Source organism: Mustela erminea, chromosome 15, assembly GCF_009829155.1.
Source record: "Mustela erminea isolate mMusErm1 chromosome 15, mMusErm1.Pri, whole genome shotgun sequence".
NCBI classification, from domain to species: Eukaryota; Metazoa; Chordata; class Mammalia; order Carnivora; family Mustelidae; genus Mustela; species Mustela erminea.
In genome coordinates this window covers 85,985,448-86,001,058 of record NC_045628.1, presented here as the reverse complement: position 1 = coordinate 86,001,058, position 15,611 = coordinate 85,985,448, and the positions used below count along the sequence as shown (strand labels likewise).

General features: G+C 42.9%; 1 protein-coding gene across 4 annotated transcripts in view; it reads left to right on the top strand.

The window, feature by feature from the left end:
• LOC116573922 (SCO-spondin-like) overlaps positions 1-15,611 on the top strand; it is a 182,532-nt gene that overhangs the window by 77,656 nt on the left and 89,265 nt on the right. Inside the window, exons 7-9 of one of the 4 annotated variants that reach the window (XM_032314335.1) lie at positions 13,111-13,212; positions 14,873-15,065; positions 15,438-15,574. In XM_032314335.1, the coding sequence (XP_032170226.1) occupies positions 13,111-13,212; positions 14,873-15,065; positions 15,438-15,574 (432 nt within the window). Of the gene's footprint in view, positions 1-1,028; positions 1,798-13,110; positions 13,213-14,872; positions 15,066-15,437; positions 15,575-15,611 lie in introns of those variants that run through there. The other 3 variants (XM_032314333.1, XM_032314332.1, XM_032314334.1) reach the window with 3 other exon arrangements.

The window sequence follows — 15,611 nt, the reverse complement described above, 5'->3', positions numbered from 1 at the left end:
GCTCTCTGGAAGAAAGGGGTCTTGTACAGGTCTTTTCCATGGTGGCCCTGGGTGTGATGAGCTCCCGGGGCATTAGCCCAGGAGCCTGGGTGGTTGACCCCCCAGAGCCTGCCCAGGACACTATCCCTGGACTTTTGACCTCAATCTCAGCCCAACTGAAGTGTGGATGCCAGATCTGGGCTCTAGATAGTCAATGCTTCTCACCTGTCCTGTGACCTGGCAAGTCCTCGCCTGGGAATTAGAGCTGGCCACCACATCATATGCTCTTCCCATTCTCACTATTATCAGCTCCTCCTTAACTCAGATGGTAACATACCTGAATGGATCTGGATCCCAGACCTGCATGACCTCTCCTCAGTTACTCAGTTTCCTTTGACTTTTGCAGCTGCCTCAGTGGCATGACAACTCAGTAGCCATGCCCCACTGGAATCTGGGTTGCACCCCCAGGAGTCAAGGAAGCAAGGACTGCCAGGTGATCCTGGGGAAAGAGCATCCCCTTTTTAACGGTTTCTGCAGGAGGGGCCATGGCAGTTATCAAGAAGTTCCCAGAAGAAGTTAAATTTCTCAGGGTCTGGAGCAAGTATGCAAAAAGTAAACTGGTGATGCTCCCCATGGGGAAGCAACCAACACTCCCTGCTGACTTCTTTTTTTAATTATTTTTAAATTTTTTAAAATTTTTTTTAATTTTTTTAAAAGATTTTATTTATTTATTTACAGAGAGAGATCACAAGTAGGCAGAGAGGCAGGCAGAGAGAGAGAGGAGGAAGCAGGCTCCCTGCCAAGCAGAGAGCCCGATGCGGGACCCTGAGATCATGAGCTGAGCCGAAGGCAGCGGCTTAACCCACTGAGCCACCCAGGCACCCTTCTTTTTTTTTTTTTATTAAAGATTTTTATTTATTTAATTGACAGACAGAGATCACAAGTAGGCAGGCGGGGGGGGGAGGGGAAGCAGGCTCCCTGCTGAGCAGAGAGCCCAATGCGGAGCTCAATCCCAGGACCCTGGGATCATGACCTGAGCTGAAGGCAGAGGCTTTAACCCACTGAGCCACCCAGGCGCCCCTCCCTGCTGACTTCTGACCCAGTGCCCGGAAACTTGACCAACCAGTTCAATGCAAAAACAAGGAGAACCTACCCTTTCTGTGGAGATCAAATGAGGTGATATCTGTGAAATGTGGGGAGGTTCAGAGTTACTATTCCCATGTGATATGCAGTTAAGATAGAAACTATGGTGCTGTGGTGCAAATGCCCACAGCCCCCACCTCATGACCCAGTCATTCACTTAGTAGGTGTCACCAGGCACCTACTGTGTGTAGCACTGAGTAGAGGATAAGGATCAGGTGGACCTCTGTCCCCTCAGAGCTTGCCATTCTTCAGAGCTGTGCCCCAGCAACAGCTACAGCTCAATGTTAGTGCTGGAGCTGCATCCACCAAAAGTCAGACAAGAAGTGGGTGAAAATCTCCCCCTTAACCATGAAGCTCTATGGATCACAAGAATTAATTCCACCTCACCATGACAAATGGAGGCAGTGTGGGTGGTGATTTTCCTCACAGAGGAATTTGGAGGGGAAGAAAGGTGAGGAGATCTGCAAAGACACTTGGCAAAGTAGGCACCTGAGCCAAGATTCCCAATTCTCAGCAGCCTCCAGGTAGAGATGTTAGGAAGGACCTATCTTCCCTCTCACCTTGTGTTTCCCTGTTGTCTCTCAGTGTTACCTGTTCAGGCAGGAGGAAAGAAGTATGCAGAGTGGTAAGGCACATAAGCATCAGAAGATGGTTCAAGTACCAGCTCTCTTCCTTGTAAGTCTTCCCTGTATGATCTCTTCCTTCCTTATCTTGGCAAAGTTTTACAGTTCTTAATGTACAGGAGCTGCACATTTGTTAAACTTACTCCAAGTAATTCATGTTTTTGGATGCTATTATAAATGAAACTGTATTCTTTATTTCTATTTCCAAGTGTTGGTAGCTAGTTGTTTTTTTTACTTTGCTTTTTATCATTTTTTAAAATTTTTTTTATTTTTTAATTTAAATTTTACTTTGTTAAAGTACAGTACATTATTTGTTTCTGCAGTCAAATTGAATGATTCATCACTTACATACAACACCCAGTGTTCATCACAAGCACCCTCTTTAATACCCATCACCCATCTAGCCCATCCCCCACCCCCTCTTTCCATCAACTTTCAGTTTGTTCTCTATCATTAAGAGTCACTTATGGCTTGTTTACCTCCCCCCCCCCCCATTTCTCACATATGAGTGAGATGGCATTTGTCCTTCTCTGACTGACTCATTTCACTTAGCTACATCCATGTCATTGCAAATGGCAAGATTTCAAGTAATATTCGTGTGTGTGTGTGTGTGTGTGTGTGTGTGTACATATATATACATACCACATCTTCTTTATCCATTCATCAGTCAATGGATATCTGGGCTCTCTCCATAGTTTGGCTATTGTTGATATGCTGCTATAAACATCAAGGTTCATGGACCCATTGAATCTGCATTTTTGTATCCTTTGGCTAAATACATAGTACTAGAATTGCTGGGTCATAAAGGTAGTTCTATTTTTAACTTTTTGAGGAAACTCCATACTGTTTTCCAGAGTGGCTGCACCAGTTTGCATTCCCATCAACAGTGCAAGAGGGTTCTCCTTTCTCCATATCCTCACCAACACCTGTTGTTTCCAGAGTTGTTAATTTTAGCCATTCTGACCGGTGTGAGGTAGTATCTCATCATAGTGAAATACACATAACAAAACTTAACATCTTAACCGTTTTAAGTATACAACTCAGTGGTATTAAATACATTCATAATGTTGTCCATCTATCACCATCATCCATCTGCCAGCTCTTTTCATTTTGTAAAACTGAAGCTCTATACTCATGAAACAATAATCTTTATTCTCCTGTACCCCTAGCCCTTGGCAACCACCATTCTACTTTCTGCCTCTATGATTTTAATTATTGTAAGTATCAGGTAAGTAGAATCATACACTATTTGGGTATTTTTTTGACTGGTTTATTTCACTTAACATAATATTCTCAAAGTTCATCCATGGTATACCATATGTCACAATCTCCTTCTTTTTAAAGGCCGTATAATATTTTATTGTGCATATAAACCACATTTTGACTTTTCATTCATCTGTTGATGAACATTTGAGTTGCTTCCACGTTTTATCTACTGTGAATAATGCTATGAACATGAGTATACCAATACATCTTTGACCCTGACTTTTTATACTGACTTTGCATCCCTCAATCTTACCTGCTTCATTTATTTGTGAGAGTAACTTTTGTGTTACTATCTTTTGTGTGTAGATTTCATAGTATTTTCTTTTTGTGCAATATGTCATCTGTGAAAAAAGACTTTTTAACTTCTATTTTTTCAGTCCATGTGCCTTTTTATTACTTTTTCTTGCCTTGTTAGGCTGTCTATGGATTCTAGTACTAGCTTTCAATAGAATTGGACATCCTTGCTTTATTTAATTTTATTTTTTTAAAAGATTTTATTTATTTATTTGTCAGAGAGAGTGAGCACAGGCAGACAGAGTGGCAGGCAGAGGCAGAGGGAGAAGCAGGCTCACCAGTGAGCAAGGAGCCCAATGTGGGACTCGATCCCAGGACGCTGGGATCATGACCCGAGCCGGAGGCAGCTGCTTAACCAACTGAGCCACCCAGGTGGACATCCTTGCTTTATTTTAGATCTTAAGGGAAGTTTTCAGACTTTTACTGTTACATATGATATTAGCTCTATTTTTTTCTCTAATTTTTTTTTATAAATGCTTTTATTTGGGTTGAGGAAATTCTCTTCTATTTCTGGCTTGCTGAGAGTTGTTATCATAGATGGGTATATAATTTTCTCCTTTTTCTGCATTGAGGTGAGCATATTGTTTACTTCTTTGTTCTGATAAAATGATAAGTAGCATTGTTTTTTGTATGTTAAACCAATCTTGCATTCTTGTGATAAACTCCACGTGGTTGTGATATTTTATCCATTCTACATATCATTGAATTTGATTTGCTAGTATTTTTGTAACAATTTTTACATCTATGTTCATGAAAGATATTAGTCTAGAGTTTTCTGATTTTTTCATCTGTTTTTTAAAATTTATTTATTTATTTATTTATTTTTAATAAACATATAATGTATTTTTATCCCCAGGGGTACAGGTCTGTGGATCGCCAGGTTTACACATTTCACAGCACTCATAATAGCACATAACCTCCCCAATGTCCATATCCCCACCACCCTCTCCTGTCCCCCCTCCCCCCAGCAACCCTGGGGGGAGATTTTTTGAGATTGAGTCTTTTATGGTTTGTCTCCCTCCCAATCCCATCTTCTTTCATTTTTTCTTTTCCTACTCCCCAACCCCCCCACATTGCATCTCCACTTCCTCATATCAGGGAGATCATATGATAGTTGTCTTTCTCTGACTGATTTATTTCGCTAAGCATAATACCCTCTAGTTCCATCCACATTGTCGCGAATGGCAAGATTTCATTTCTTTTGATGGCTGCATAGTATTCTATTGTGTATATATACCACCTCTTCTTTATCCATTCATCTTTTGATGGACATCTAGGTTCTTTCCATAGTTTGGCTATTGTGGACATTGCTGCTATAAACATTCGGGTGCACCTGCCCCTTCAGAGCATCACGTTTGTATCTTTAGGATATATACCCAGTAGTGCAATCACTGGGTCATAGGGTAGCTCTATTTTCAGTTTTTTTAGAAACCTCCACACTGTTTTCCAGAGTGGCTGCACCAGCTTGCATTCACACCAACAGTGTAAGAGGGTTCCCCTCTCTCCACATCCTTGCCAGCATCTGTCATTTCTTGACTTGTTAATTTTAGCCATTCTGACGGGTGTGAGGTGGTCTCTCATTGTGGTTTTGATTTGTACTTCTCTGATACCGAGTGATGTGGAGCATTTTTTCATGTGTCTGTTGGCCATCTGGATGTCTTCTTTGCAGAAATGTCTGTTCATGTCCTCTGCCCCTTTCTTGATTGGATTATTCGGTTTTTGGGTGTTGCGTTTGCTAAGCTCTTTATAGATTTTGGATACTAGCCCTTTATCTGATATGGTCATTTGCAAATATCTTCTCCCATTCTGTCAGATGTCTTTTGGTTTTGTTAATTGTTTCCTTTGCTGTGCAAAAGCTTTTGATCTTGATGAAATCTCAATAGTTCATTTTTGCCCTTGCTTCTGTTGTCTTTGACAATGTTCCTAGGAAGAAGTTGCTGTGGTTGATGTCAAAGAGGTTGCTGCCTGTGTTCTCCTCAAGGATTTTGATGGATTCCTTTCTCAAATTGAGGTCCTTTATCCATTTTGAGTCTATTTTCATGTGTGGTGTAAGAAATTTAATTTTTCTGCATGTGGCTGTCCAATTTTCCCAGCTCCATTTGTTGAAGAGGCTGTCTTTTTTCCATTGGACATTCCTTCCTGCTTTGTCGAAGATTAGTTGACCATAGAGTTGAGGGTCTATTTCTGGGCTCTCTATTCTGTTCCAGAATAGAGATCTATGTGTCTGTTTTTGTGCCAGTACCATGCTGTCTTGATGATGACAGCTTTGTAATAGAGCTTGAAGTCTGGAATTGTGATGGCACCAACTTTGGCTTTCTTTTTCAATATTCCTTTGGCTATTTGAGGTCTTTTCTGGCTCCATATAAATTTTAGGATGGTTTGGTCTATTTCTTTGAAAATAATGGATGGGATTTTGATAGGGATTGCATTAAATGTGTAGATTGCTTTAGGTAGAATAGACATTTTCACAATATTTGTTCTTCCAATCCATGAGCATGGAACATTTTTCCATTTCTTTGTGTCTTCCTCAATTTCTTTCATGAGTACTTTATAGTTTTCTGAGTATAGATTCTTTGCCTCTTTGGTTAGGTTTATTCCTAGGTATCTTATGGTTTTGGGTGCAATTGTAAATGGGACTGACTCCTTAATTTCTCTTTCTTCTGTCTTGTTGTTGGTGAGGAGAAATGCAACTGATTTCTGTGCATTGACTTTATATCCTGACACTTTGCTGAATTCCTGTACAAGTTCTATCAGTTTTGGAGTGGAGGCTTTTGGGTTTTCCACATATAGTATCATATCATCTGCAAAGAGTGATAGTTTGACTTCTTCTTTGCCGATTTGGATGCCTTTAATTTCCTTTTGTTGTCTGATTGCTGAGGCTAGGACTTCTAGTATTATGTTGAATAGCAGTGGTGATAACGGACATCCATGCCATGTTCCTGACCTTAGTGGAAAAGCTTTCAGTTTTTCTCCATTGAGAATGATATTTGCAGTGGGTTTTTCATAGATGGCTTTGATAATATTGAGGTATGTACCCTCTGTCCCTACATTTTGAAGAGTTTTAATCAGGAAGGGACGCTGCACTTTGTCAAATGATTTTTCAGCATCTATTGAGAGTATCATATGGTTCTTATTCTTTCTTTTATTAATGTATTGTATCACATTGATTGATTTGAAGATGTTGAATCAACCTTGAAGCCCTGGAATAAATCCCACTTGGTCGTGGTGAATAATCCTTTTAATGTACTGTTGGATCCTATTGGCCAGTATTTTGGTGAGAATTTTTGCAACTGTGTTCATCAAGGATATTGGTCTGTAGTTCTCTTTTTTGATGGGATCCTTGTCTGGTTTTGGGATCAAGGTGATGCTGGCCTCATAAAATGAGTCTGGCAGTTTTCTTTCCATTTCTATTTTTTTGGAACAGTTCCAGGAGAATAGGAATTAATTCTTCTTTAAGTGTTTGGTAGAATTCCCCTGGGAAGCTGTCTGGCCCTGGACTTTTGTTTGTTTGGAGATTTTTGATGACTGTTTCAATCTCCTTACTGGTTACGGGTCTGTTCGGGTTTTCTATTTCCTCCTGGTTCAGTTGTGGTAGTTTATATGTTTCTAGAAATGTATCCATTTCTTCCAGATTGTCAAATTTGTTGGCATAGAGTTGCTCATAGTATGTTCTTATAATTGTTTTATTTCTTTGGTGTTGGTTGTAATCTCTCCTCTTTCATTCATGATTTTATTTATTTGGGTCCTTTCTCTTTTCTTTTTGATAAGTCTGGCCAGGGGTTTGTCAATCTTATTAATTCTTTCAAAGAACCAGCTCCTAGTTTCATTGATTTGTTCTATTGTTTAATTTCTATTTCATTGATCTCTGCTCTGATCTTTATAATTTCTCTTCTCCTGCTGGGTTTAGGGTTTCTTTCTTGTTCTTTCTCCAGCTCCTTTAGGTGTAGGGTTAGGTTGTGTACCTGAGACCTTTCTTGTTTCTTGAGAAAGGCTTGTACTGCTATATATTTTCCTCTCAACACTGCCTTTGTTGTGTCCCACAGATTTTGAACCGTTGTATTTTCATTATCATTTGTTTCCATGATTTTTTTCAATTCTTCTTTAATTTCCCGGTTGACCCATTCATTCTTTAGAAGGATGCTGTTTAGTCTCCATGTATTTGGGTTCTTTCCAAATTTCCTCTTGTGGTTGAGTTCTAGCTTCAGAGCATTGTGGTCTGAAAATATGCAGGGAATGATCCCAATCTTTTGATACCGGTTGAGTCCTGATTTAGAACCGAGGATGTGATCTATTCTGGACAATGTTCCATGTGCACTAGAGAAGAATGTATATTCTGTTGCTTTGGGATGGAATGTTCTGAATATAACTTTGATGTCCATCTGGTCCAGTGTGTCATTTAAGGCCTTTATTTCCTTGTTGATCTTTTGCTTAGATGATCTGTGAGCGGAGTATTAAAGTCCCCTACTATTATTGTATTCTTTTATTATTGTCTATGTATTTATTTGATTTTGTTATTAATTGGTTTATATAGTTGGCTGCTCTCATGTTAGGGGCATAGATATTTGAAATTGTTAGGTCTTCTTGTTGGACAGACCCTTTGAGTCTGATATAGTGTCCTTCCTCATCTCTTAGTATAGTCTTTGGCTTAAAATCTAATTGATCTGATATAAGGATTGTCACCCCAGCTTTCTTCTGATGTCCATTAGCATGGTACATTGTTTTCCACCCCCTCACTTTAAATCTGGAGGAGTCTTCAGGTCTAAAATGAGTTTCTTGTAGGCAGCATATTGATGGGTTTTGTTTTTTTATCCATTCTGATACTCTGTGTCTTTTGATTGGGGCATTTAGCCCATTAACATTCAGGGTAACTATTGAGAGATATGAATTTAGTGCCATTGTATTGCCTGTAAGGTGACTGTTACTGTATATTGTTTATGTTCCTTTCTGATCTACCACTTATAGGCTCTCTCTTTGCTTAGAGGACCCCTTTCAATATTTCCTGTAGAGCTGGTTTGGTGTTTGCAAATTCTTTCAGTTTTTGTTTGTCCTGGAAGCTTTTAATCTCTCCTTCTATTTTCAATGATAGCCTAGCTGGATATAGTGTTCTTGGCTGCATGTTTTTCTCATTTAGTGCTCTGAATATATCATGCCAGTTCTTTCTGGCCTGCCAGGTCTCTGTGGATAGGTCTGCTGCCAATCTAATGTTTTTACCCTTGTATGTTACAGACTTCTTTTCCTGGGCTGCTTTCAGGATTTTCTCTTTGTCACTAAGACTTGTAAATTTTACTACCAAGTGACGAGGAGTGAACCTATTTTTATTGATTTTGAGGAGTGTTCTTACCATCTCCTGGATTTTGATGTTTGTTTCCTTTTGCCATATTAGGGAAATTCTCTATAATAATTCTCTCCAATATACCTTCTGCTCCTTTCTTCTTCTTCTGGAATCCCAATTATTCTAATGTTGTGTCATCTTATGGTGTCACTTATCTCTCAAATTCTCTCCTCGTGGTCCAGTATTTGTTGGTCTCTCTTTTGCTCAGCTTCTTTATTCTCTGTCAGTTGGTCTTCTATGTCACTAATTCTTTCTTCTGCCTCATTTATCAGAGGAGTAAGAGCTTCCATTTTTTATTGTACCTCATTAATAGCTTTTTTAATTTCAACTTGGTTAGATTTTAGTTCTTTTATTTCTCCAGAAAGGGCTTTTATCTCTCCGGAGAGGGTTTCTCTTATATCTTCTCTGACTTTTTCGAGCCCGGCTAGAACCTTGTGAATTGTCATTCTAAACTCTAGATCTGACATATTATCAATGTCTGTATTGATTAGGTCCCTGGCCTTTGGTACTGCCTCTTATTCTTTTTTTTTTTTTTTTTTTTTTTTTTTTTTTTTTTTTTGTGGTGAGTTTTTCCGCCTTGTCATTTTGTCCAGACAAGATTTGCTTTCTCCTCCTCTGGAATGCGCTGTTTTCCTTGGTGAGTGAAGTTGGTCTTGGCTGGGTTTCTTGTTGATCTTCTGGGGGAGGGGCCTGTTGTAGTGATTCTCAAGTGTCTTTGCCCCAGGCAGAATTGCACCGCCCTTACCAGGGGTCAGGCTGCTTAATCCACTCAGGTTTGCTTTGGGAGCTTTTGTTCCCTGAGTGCTTTCTCTAGAGTTCCGGAGGATGGGAATGAAGATAGCAGCCTCCCAATCTCCCGCCTGGAGGAGCTGAGAGCTCAGGGTCCCACTCCTCAGTGCACCCTCAGAGAAAAGCGCCAACCGCCCCCATCTACCTGGCCTCTGGTCACGCTTGGAGCAAAGCTCTCAATCCCTCTCACTTGGAGAAAAGCGCCTGGTTTCTTCCGTCTCCGTGGCCTCCAGCTGCAGTCCAAGCTCACCCAGCCTGCGACTGGTTCAAGGTAACACTGAGCTGAGAGCTCACTCCTTGGCTTTGTCGCTGTAGCCGGCTTCCCCGCTCTAATACCTGTGAGCTCTGTGACACTCAGACATCCCTGGCCCTTCTGTGACCCCACGGGACCTGGGGTTATGCTGACCCCACGTGGGCTCCCCCCGGTTTAGCCTCTGGAGCGATGTCCCTCCATGGAGCAGACTTTTAAAAGTCCTGATTTTGTGCTCTGTTGCTCCGTGGCTTGCTGGGAGCCGCGACCCCCCCCCCCCCCCCGCGGTCTATCTTCCCGTCACTTTGGATTCACTTCTCCTCGTGTCCTACCTTTAAGAAAGTGATCGATTTTCTGTTTCTAGAGTTGTTGCTCTTCTTCTCTTCAATTTCCTGTTGGATTTTTGTAGGTGTTTGCAATGGTTAGATAAACTATCTAGCTGATCTCCTGCTACTGATGTAGTCTTAGCCTGCTACTTCTCTGCCATCTTGACTCCTCCCCTTTATCTGGTTTTGATATCAAAGTAATACTGGTCCCACAAAATTAATTAGAAAGTAGTCCCATGCCTCAATTTTATGAAAGACTTTATGTAGATTTGGTGTGAGTTATTTCATAAGAGTTATACAGAAGCCAGTAAAGCCACAGGCCTAGAGTTTTCTTGGTGGGAAGTCTTTAATTACAAATTCAAAAATTTAATAAATTTAAGGCTATTCAGAATTTTTGTTTCTTCTTGTGACGATTTGGTAATTTAAGTCTTCCAAGGAATTTATCTGTTTAAGTTGTAAAACTTATTGTCATAAAGTTGCTCTTACTATTCTTTTGGCATATCATCTGTGGTGATTCTCTTTCATTCCTGATATCGGTACTTTGTGTTCTTTCTTTTTTTCTGGATTGGTCTAGTTAGAGCTTTATCAATTTTATTTACCTTTCCAAATAACTAGCTTTTGTTTTTATTGATTTTCTTTATTTTTATATTTCACTGATTACTGCTATTACCATATCCTTCCTTTTACTTGCTTCCTAAGATGAAAACAGGTCATTGATTTTACACCTTTCTTGTTTTCGAATATAAGCATTTAGTATATAGGCATTCAAAACTAAAAATCTAAATCTATGCATTGCTTTAGCTATAGCTCACAAATTTTATGATGTGGGGTTTTTATTACCATTAAAGTTAAAAAGTTTTCTAATTCCCTTCTGATATTTTTTCAATAGTGGATTATTTAGAAGTGTGCTGTTTAATTTCCAAATATTTGGGACTTTTTAGATGTCTTACTGATTTCTATTTTAACTCCATTGTGGTCAAAAAATATGTTTTCTAATATTTCAACCTTTTGAAAGCTATTGGAACTTTTTATAGTCATTTGTGTGACTCTGCAACATTTATTTAAATTTTCCTTAAACCTCTATTTCCTGATTTCTAAAATGGAGTTGATAATAATTATGACTAAATATACCTACTAGGTAAAGTCATATGTAAAAAGTTCAAATGGTACCTGCTATAGTCAGGGCCAAATTGTTCCTCACATGAAAGCTGGGAACCCTGTGACTACAAGAGTGGATAATAGGCCATTAGGTGCCTCATCTCAGAGACAAGAGCTCTCTCAGCATGCTCTGCTGCTCATTGGTAAGGAACCTTCTCTGGCTAGGCACATGCACATGCAGTCCCCTGTTCTTCCTTCTTCCCCAGCTTCTGAGTGTTCCATAAGCCCCATTACTGCCCATATTCTTATAAGTTGGAGCAGGAAAGACAGAGAGAAACAGGCTGGGAAGGGGCCTGGGTAGAGCCATACTTCATTCCGGAACACATAAATGTCAGGTGGAAAGAGATAGAGAGGTCCTCTTGCCCAGCTACCCACCCTCCCCACTGCTGTGAATCCTGCAATCCTTCCGTCTTATGGAAAGGACTCTCAGGTTTGAAATAAGTACTCTCTCAAGAGAGGATGCTCAGGGAATCCTATCCCACGCAGGTATGCACAGATGATGCCATCACTGTGCAAAGATGGTTTGAAGTGACAGAAAACACGAGAGATATAGGGGCCCTGAATAAAAGAAGGTACTGTGAAATAAGGGAAATCAGAGAATGCCAGGGTCCTAACAACCAGGCCTCCTCAGGGTGGGGTCGCCAGAAGAGAGGAAACCAGGAGTTGACTCCAAGGTGCCCTCTACTCCCATAAGCAGCATGCACAAGACCACAAGACATGTGGGGTTCTGAGGACCAGGAAAGGAGCATCTTAAAGCATTCATCATTTTTATATTTTTGTTAATTTTAAGACTATGTAAAAAAATGTTTTTTTCAGCAGTAAAGAGTTCCTTCCTTAATTTTGTTTGAGTGGAAAATGAAGTCTGCATTGCCAGGATACTGGCCAAAGGGCAGCAGTGGAAGAGGAATGGAGGGAGAATCCCCACACCAGAAGGCAGTGGGGGAGCAGAGCTGACACTATGATTGATGACATCTGCATGAGCAGGAGTGGCTTGTCTCCATCCCTTCTCTTCTGCAAGGATATTGTCCCCACCTCAAAGTCACCCATCCTCTCCCATCCACGATCTTTGATTTATATTGTGGGACAGAATCAGAGCTGTGGGGAAGCCCACAGTATGCACAGGAGACTTAAGCAACAGAGCTCCTCCCAGGGAGCAGAGATGGCTTTGCCCTTTAGCCTTAATCTCCTCTGAGCTTCTCTGAGCTGACCCTGGTGGCTTGGGTCACATAGTGTGAGGTCACAGTGCAAACTCACATTTGTCTCATTACTCTGTACCACCCCAAAATGCCCTGGAGTCCACATGGATCCATGCTAGACAGGTTTTGAGCAGTGAAACACCCTGGGGAAGTACTTGGCAGGACTAGAGGCAGTCAAGAACCTTGGTGAAGTGTCTGACTGCCTTGGAAGGGGACCAAAGGTTGCACTGCAGTGACAAGAAGGCTAACAGGGTGACAGTGGGAAGAGGATCAAGGCCAACATGGAGGTCCCACCAGCCCGCTACACAGCCATGTTCTGCCTCACGCACTCTTCTTAAGCACCTACACATGCCGGCCACCGGCCAATGCCCAGGCCCCTGGAGCTCACTGTTAGGAGAGAGACAGACACAGGAACCCTCTAAACTGTAATGTGGAGAGTGCTGAATCAAAGGGCTGTTGAAACTCAGAGAGAAGCACCACTGGCAGTCTGCTTGGCAATGGGTCTGGGAGCCTTCTTGGAGGAGTAGACATAGGGGTCAGGCCCAGAAGGAGAAGAGGTTCAGTCAGTCAGTCAAGGAGAGCAGGGAGAAACCTTTAAGCAAAGGAAGCAGCTTTTTAGAAAAGCATAGAGCAGAGAGTTTACTGATCTGATCTTCTCCCTGGCAATGATGCTACCCCAGGGCTGTGGGCTGCAGCACCCCCCAGAGGCCTGCCCTCTTTCAGCTTGCTCTACCCCTGAGGCTTCCCCTTACAGGCCACATCTGCCAAGATGGTACTGTAGCCATTCCATGCCCAGCTGGGAGCTTCAAACGCAAGAAGGAGACATCCCACTCCAACACCAGCTTCTCCTCAGAAGGTCAGTTCTGAATTCTGTCTGCTACTTGCTCAATGGAAAGAGTGATTTGCTGACTTTGCTAATTAGGTGCTCATCCAAAGGCTAAAAGACACTGACCTCATGATGCATATTACAGCTAGTAGCATGTCCAGGCCCTGATGGGGGTGAACATCAGGAAAGCCACACTCAGAGGCCCCATTAGGCCCTCAGGTTTGGGTGTCTGTGCTTAGCTGGGAAAACCAGGACCTGTGCAGGAAGTTCAAAGGCAGCCCACATTGTTCAACATAAAGTGTAAAGGACCTGCGGCTCATAATCCTCTCTGAGCTTCAGAGGTCAACTAAGTGGCTTGGGTCACACAGCATGAGGTCCCAAACTCACATTTGTCTCATTACTCTGTACCACCCCAAAACACCCTGAAGTCCACACATATGGATGTTGTACAAGTTTTAGAAGCAAGAGAAAGAAAAAAAAAAAAAAGAAGCAAGAGAAAGAAACACCAGGGACAAACTCCTCACTGCCTCCATTTTGCCCAGTTCTGAGGCTGTTAACCAGAGACAGGACTGAGTCCCTGGTAAACGGTTTGAGGAAACAGATTTCTGTGACAGAGTCTCTCAGCTACTTTTCTGTGATGCTCTATTTTTTTTCTCTTTTTCTTTTTTTGTCTTTTTTTTTTTTTATTTCTTTTCAGCATAACAGTATTCATTGTTGTTGCACCACACCCCGTGCTCCATGCAATACATTCCCTCCTTAATATCAACCACCTGGCTCTCCCAACCTCCCACCCCCCCGCCCCTTCAAAACCCTCAGGTTGTTTTTCAAAGTCCATAGTCTCTCATGATTCACGTGATGTTCTGAAGCTACCAACTCCCTGGGCCATTCCTCAGAGCCATATAGAAAGCATGTTCCCCACTCAATGTCAATGCTCCCTCTGCAGGCCAGGCCAAGGCCAGCGCCCATTGGAGGCCAGCATCTGGAGGACAGGGCCAAGCTGGGCACTCAGGGGAGACAGCTGGGTAGGAAGGACCCATTTCCTCCACAAGTCCCAGGAGATGGAGAGCAAGGGGCAAAAGTGTCAGCCGCACCATCCATGGTCAGACACTAACTCCCCTACCAGGAGCCTGAGTTCCTACTGGAGGGCAGAGTATGGGCAGCAGTCATCCCATGCTGGGACAGAGCCACAGACATGGCAGGGAACACATGGCAGCCTCCGAGAATAATCAATGTAGGTCTGATGTGAGTCAGAGCAGCCTGAAACTTTCATTCCTCCCAGGGGTGTTGAAACTGTGATGCTATGACGTTGAAAGAAGGACCCACTGAGAACTGCCATGTGCCCAGTGCTGTGCAGGGCTCTGTCACATTGTACACTGCTGTCACAGAAAGCTTGGGAAGCTATGTGCTTGTGGTTCCAGTCTGTAGAAAGGAAGATGGGAGATAGAGAAATGGGGAGGCTCCCTGGAACTGGCAGCAGTGAGAGCAAGGCCACTAGTGTCTGCAGGGAAAGAAAAGGAGCCCCCACTCAGCACCTCGGTAAATGGGGATGACAGCCCTGCTTCCTGCACTCCCAGGCCCATGGGATGATCAGGTCCACAAGGTCTTGGCAAGTATTCACTGCTTTTCTTTTGAAGCCAGCAGCCCAGTCCTTCAGAGAGAACTAGAGTGACAAGGGCTGTTCTGTCCCCAGTTCTCAGCCAGTGTCTGCAGTGCCCAGCAGGATACTTCTGTCCTACTGGAGCCACCCACCCCATCCCGTGCCAGCCAGGCACATTTAGCCCGAATCCAGGCCAGGATGAAGCCACAGACTGCATTCCATGCCCAGCAGGCAGGGCTTGTACCCAGGCTGGACTGACTCAGCCAGATGCGACCTGCACACCGGGGTAAGGATCTATGACTCCTATGACTTCTCAATGATAGAGTTGACTGTGTTGAGACTCAGGGTGCTACCACCATTCAAGAGTCAGATCCTCAGGTGCAGGTGAGGCTTCGGCAAACATCCATCCCCCTAAGTGCTCTGGAAGGGCCCCTGCCTCCAAATCAGGGCTCGTGTCACATCAGCCTAGGGCTCCTGGACACTCCCCAGGAGTACTGGGGCCTGAGCATGAGCAAGAAGCAGCTAGGTGATTCCTGCCTTTGCATGGGAAGAAAGGAGCACGGGGAGATTACTGTGCCAAAGTCAAAGGCCAGCAGGCAAACATTTGATTGTCCAGGCTATTGGGCTCTGTCCAGTGGGTACTCCCTGGTTGTCATAGGTATGCGTGCCCTGTGGGCTCCTTGAGCCCCCATGCTCCCACCCACGCCTGCCCACCTGGGACATTCAGCAGCCGCAACAACCTCTCTGACCTGTTACAGTGTGAGATCTGCCCTTCAGGACTAGCTTGTCCAAGGGGTGAGTGAAAATGGGGAAAGGCAACCCTCCTACCTGT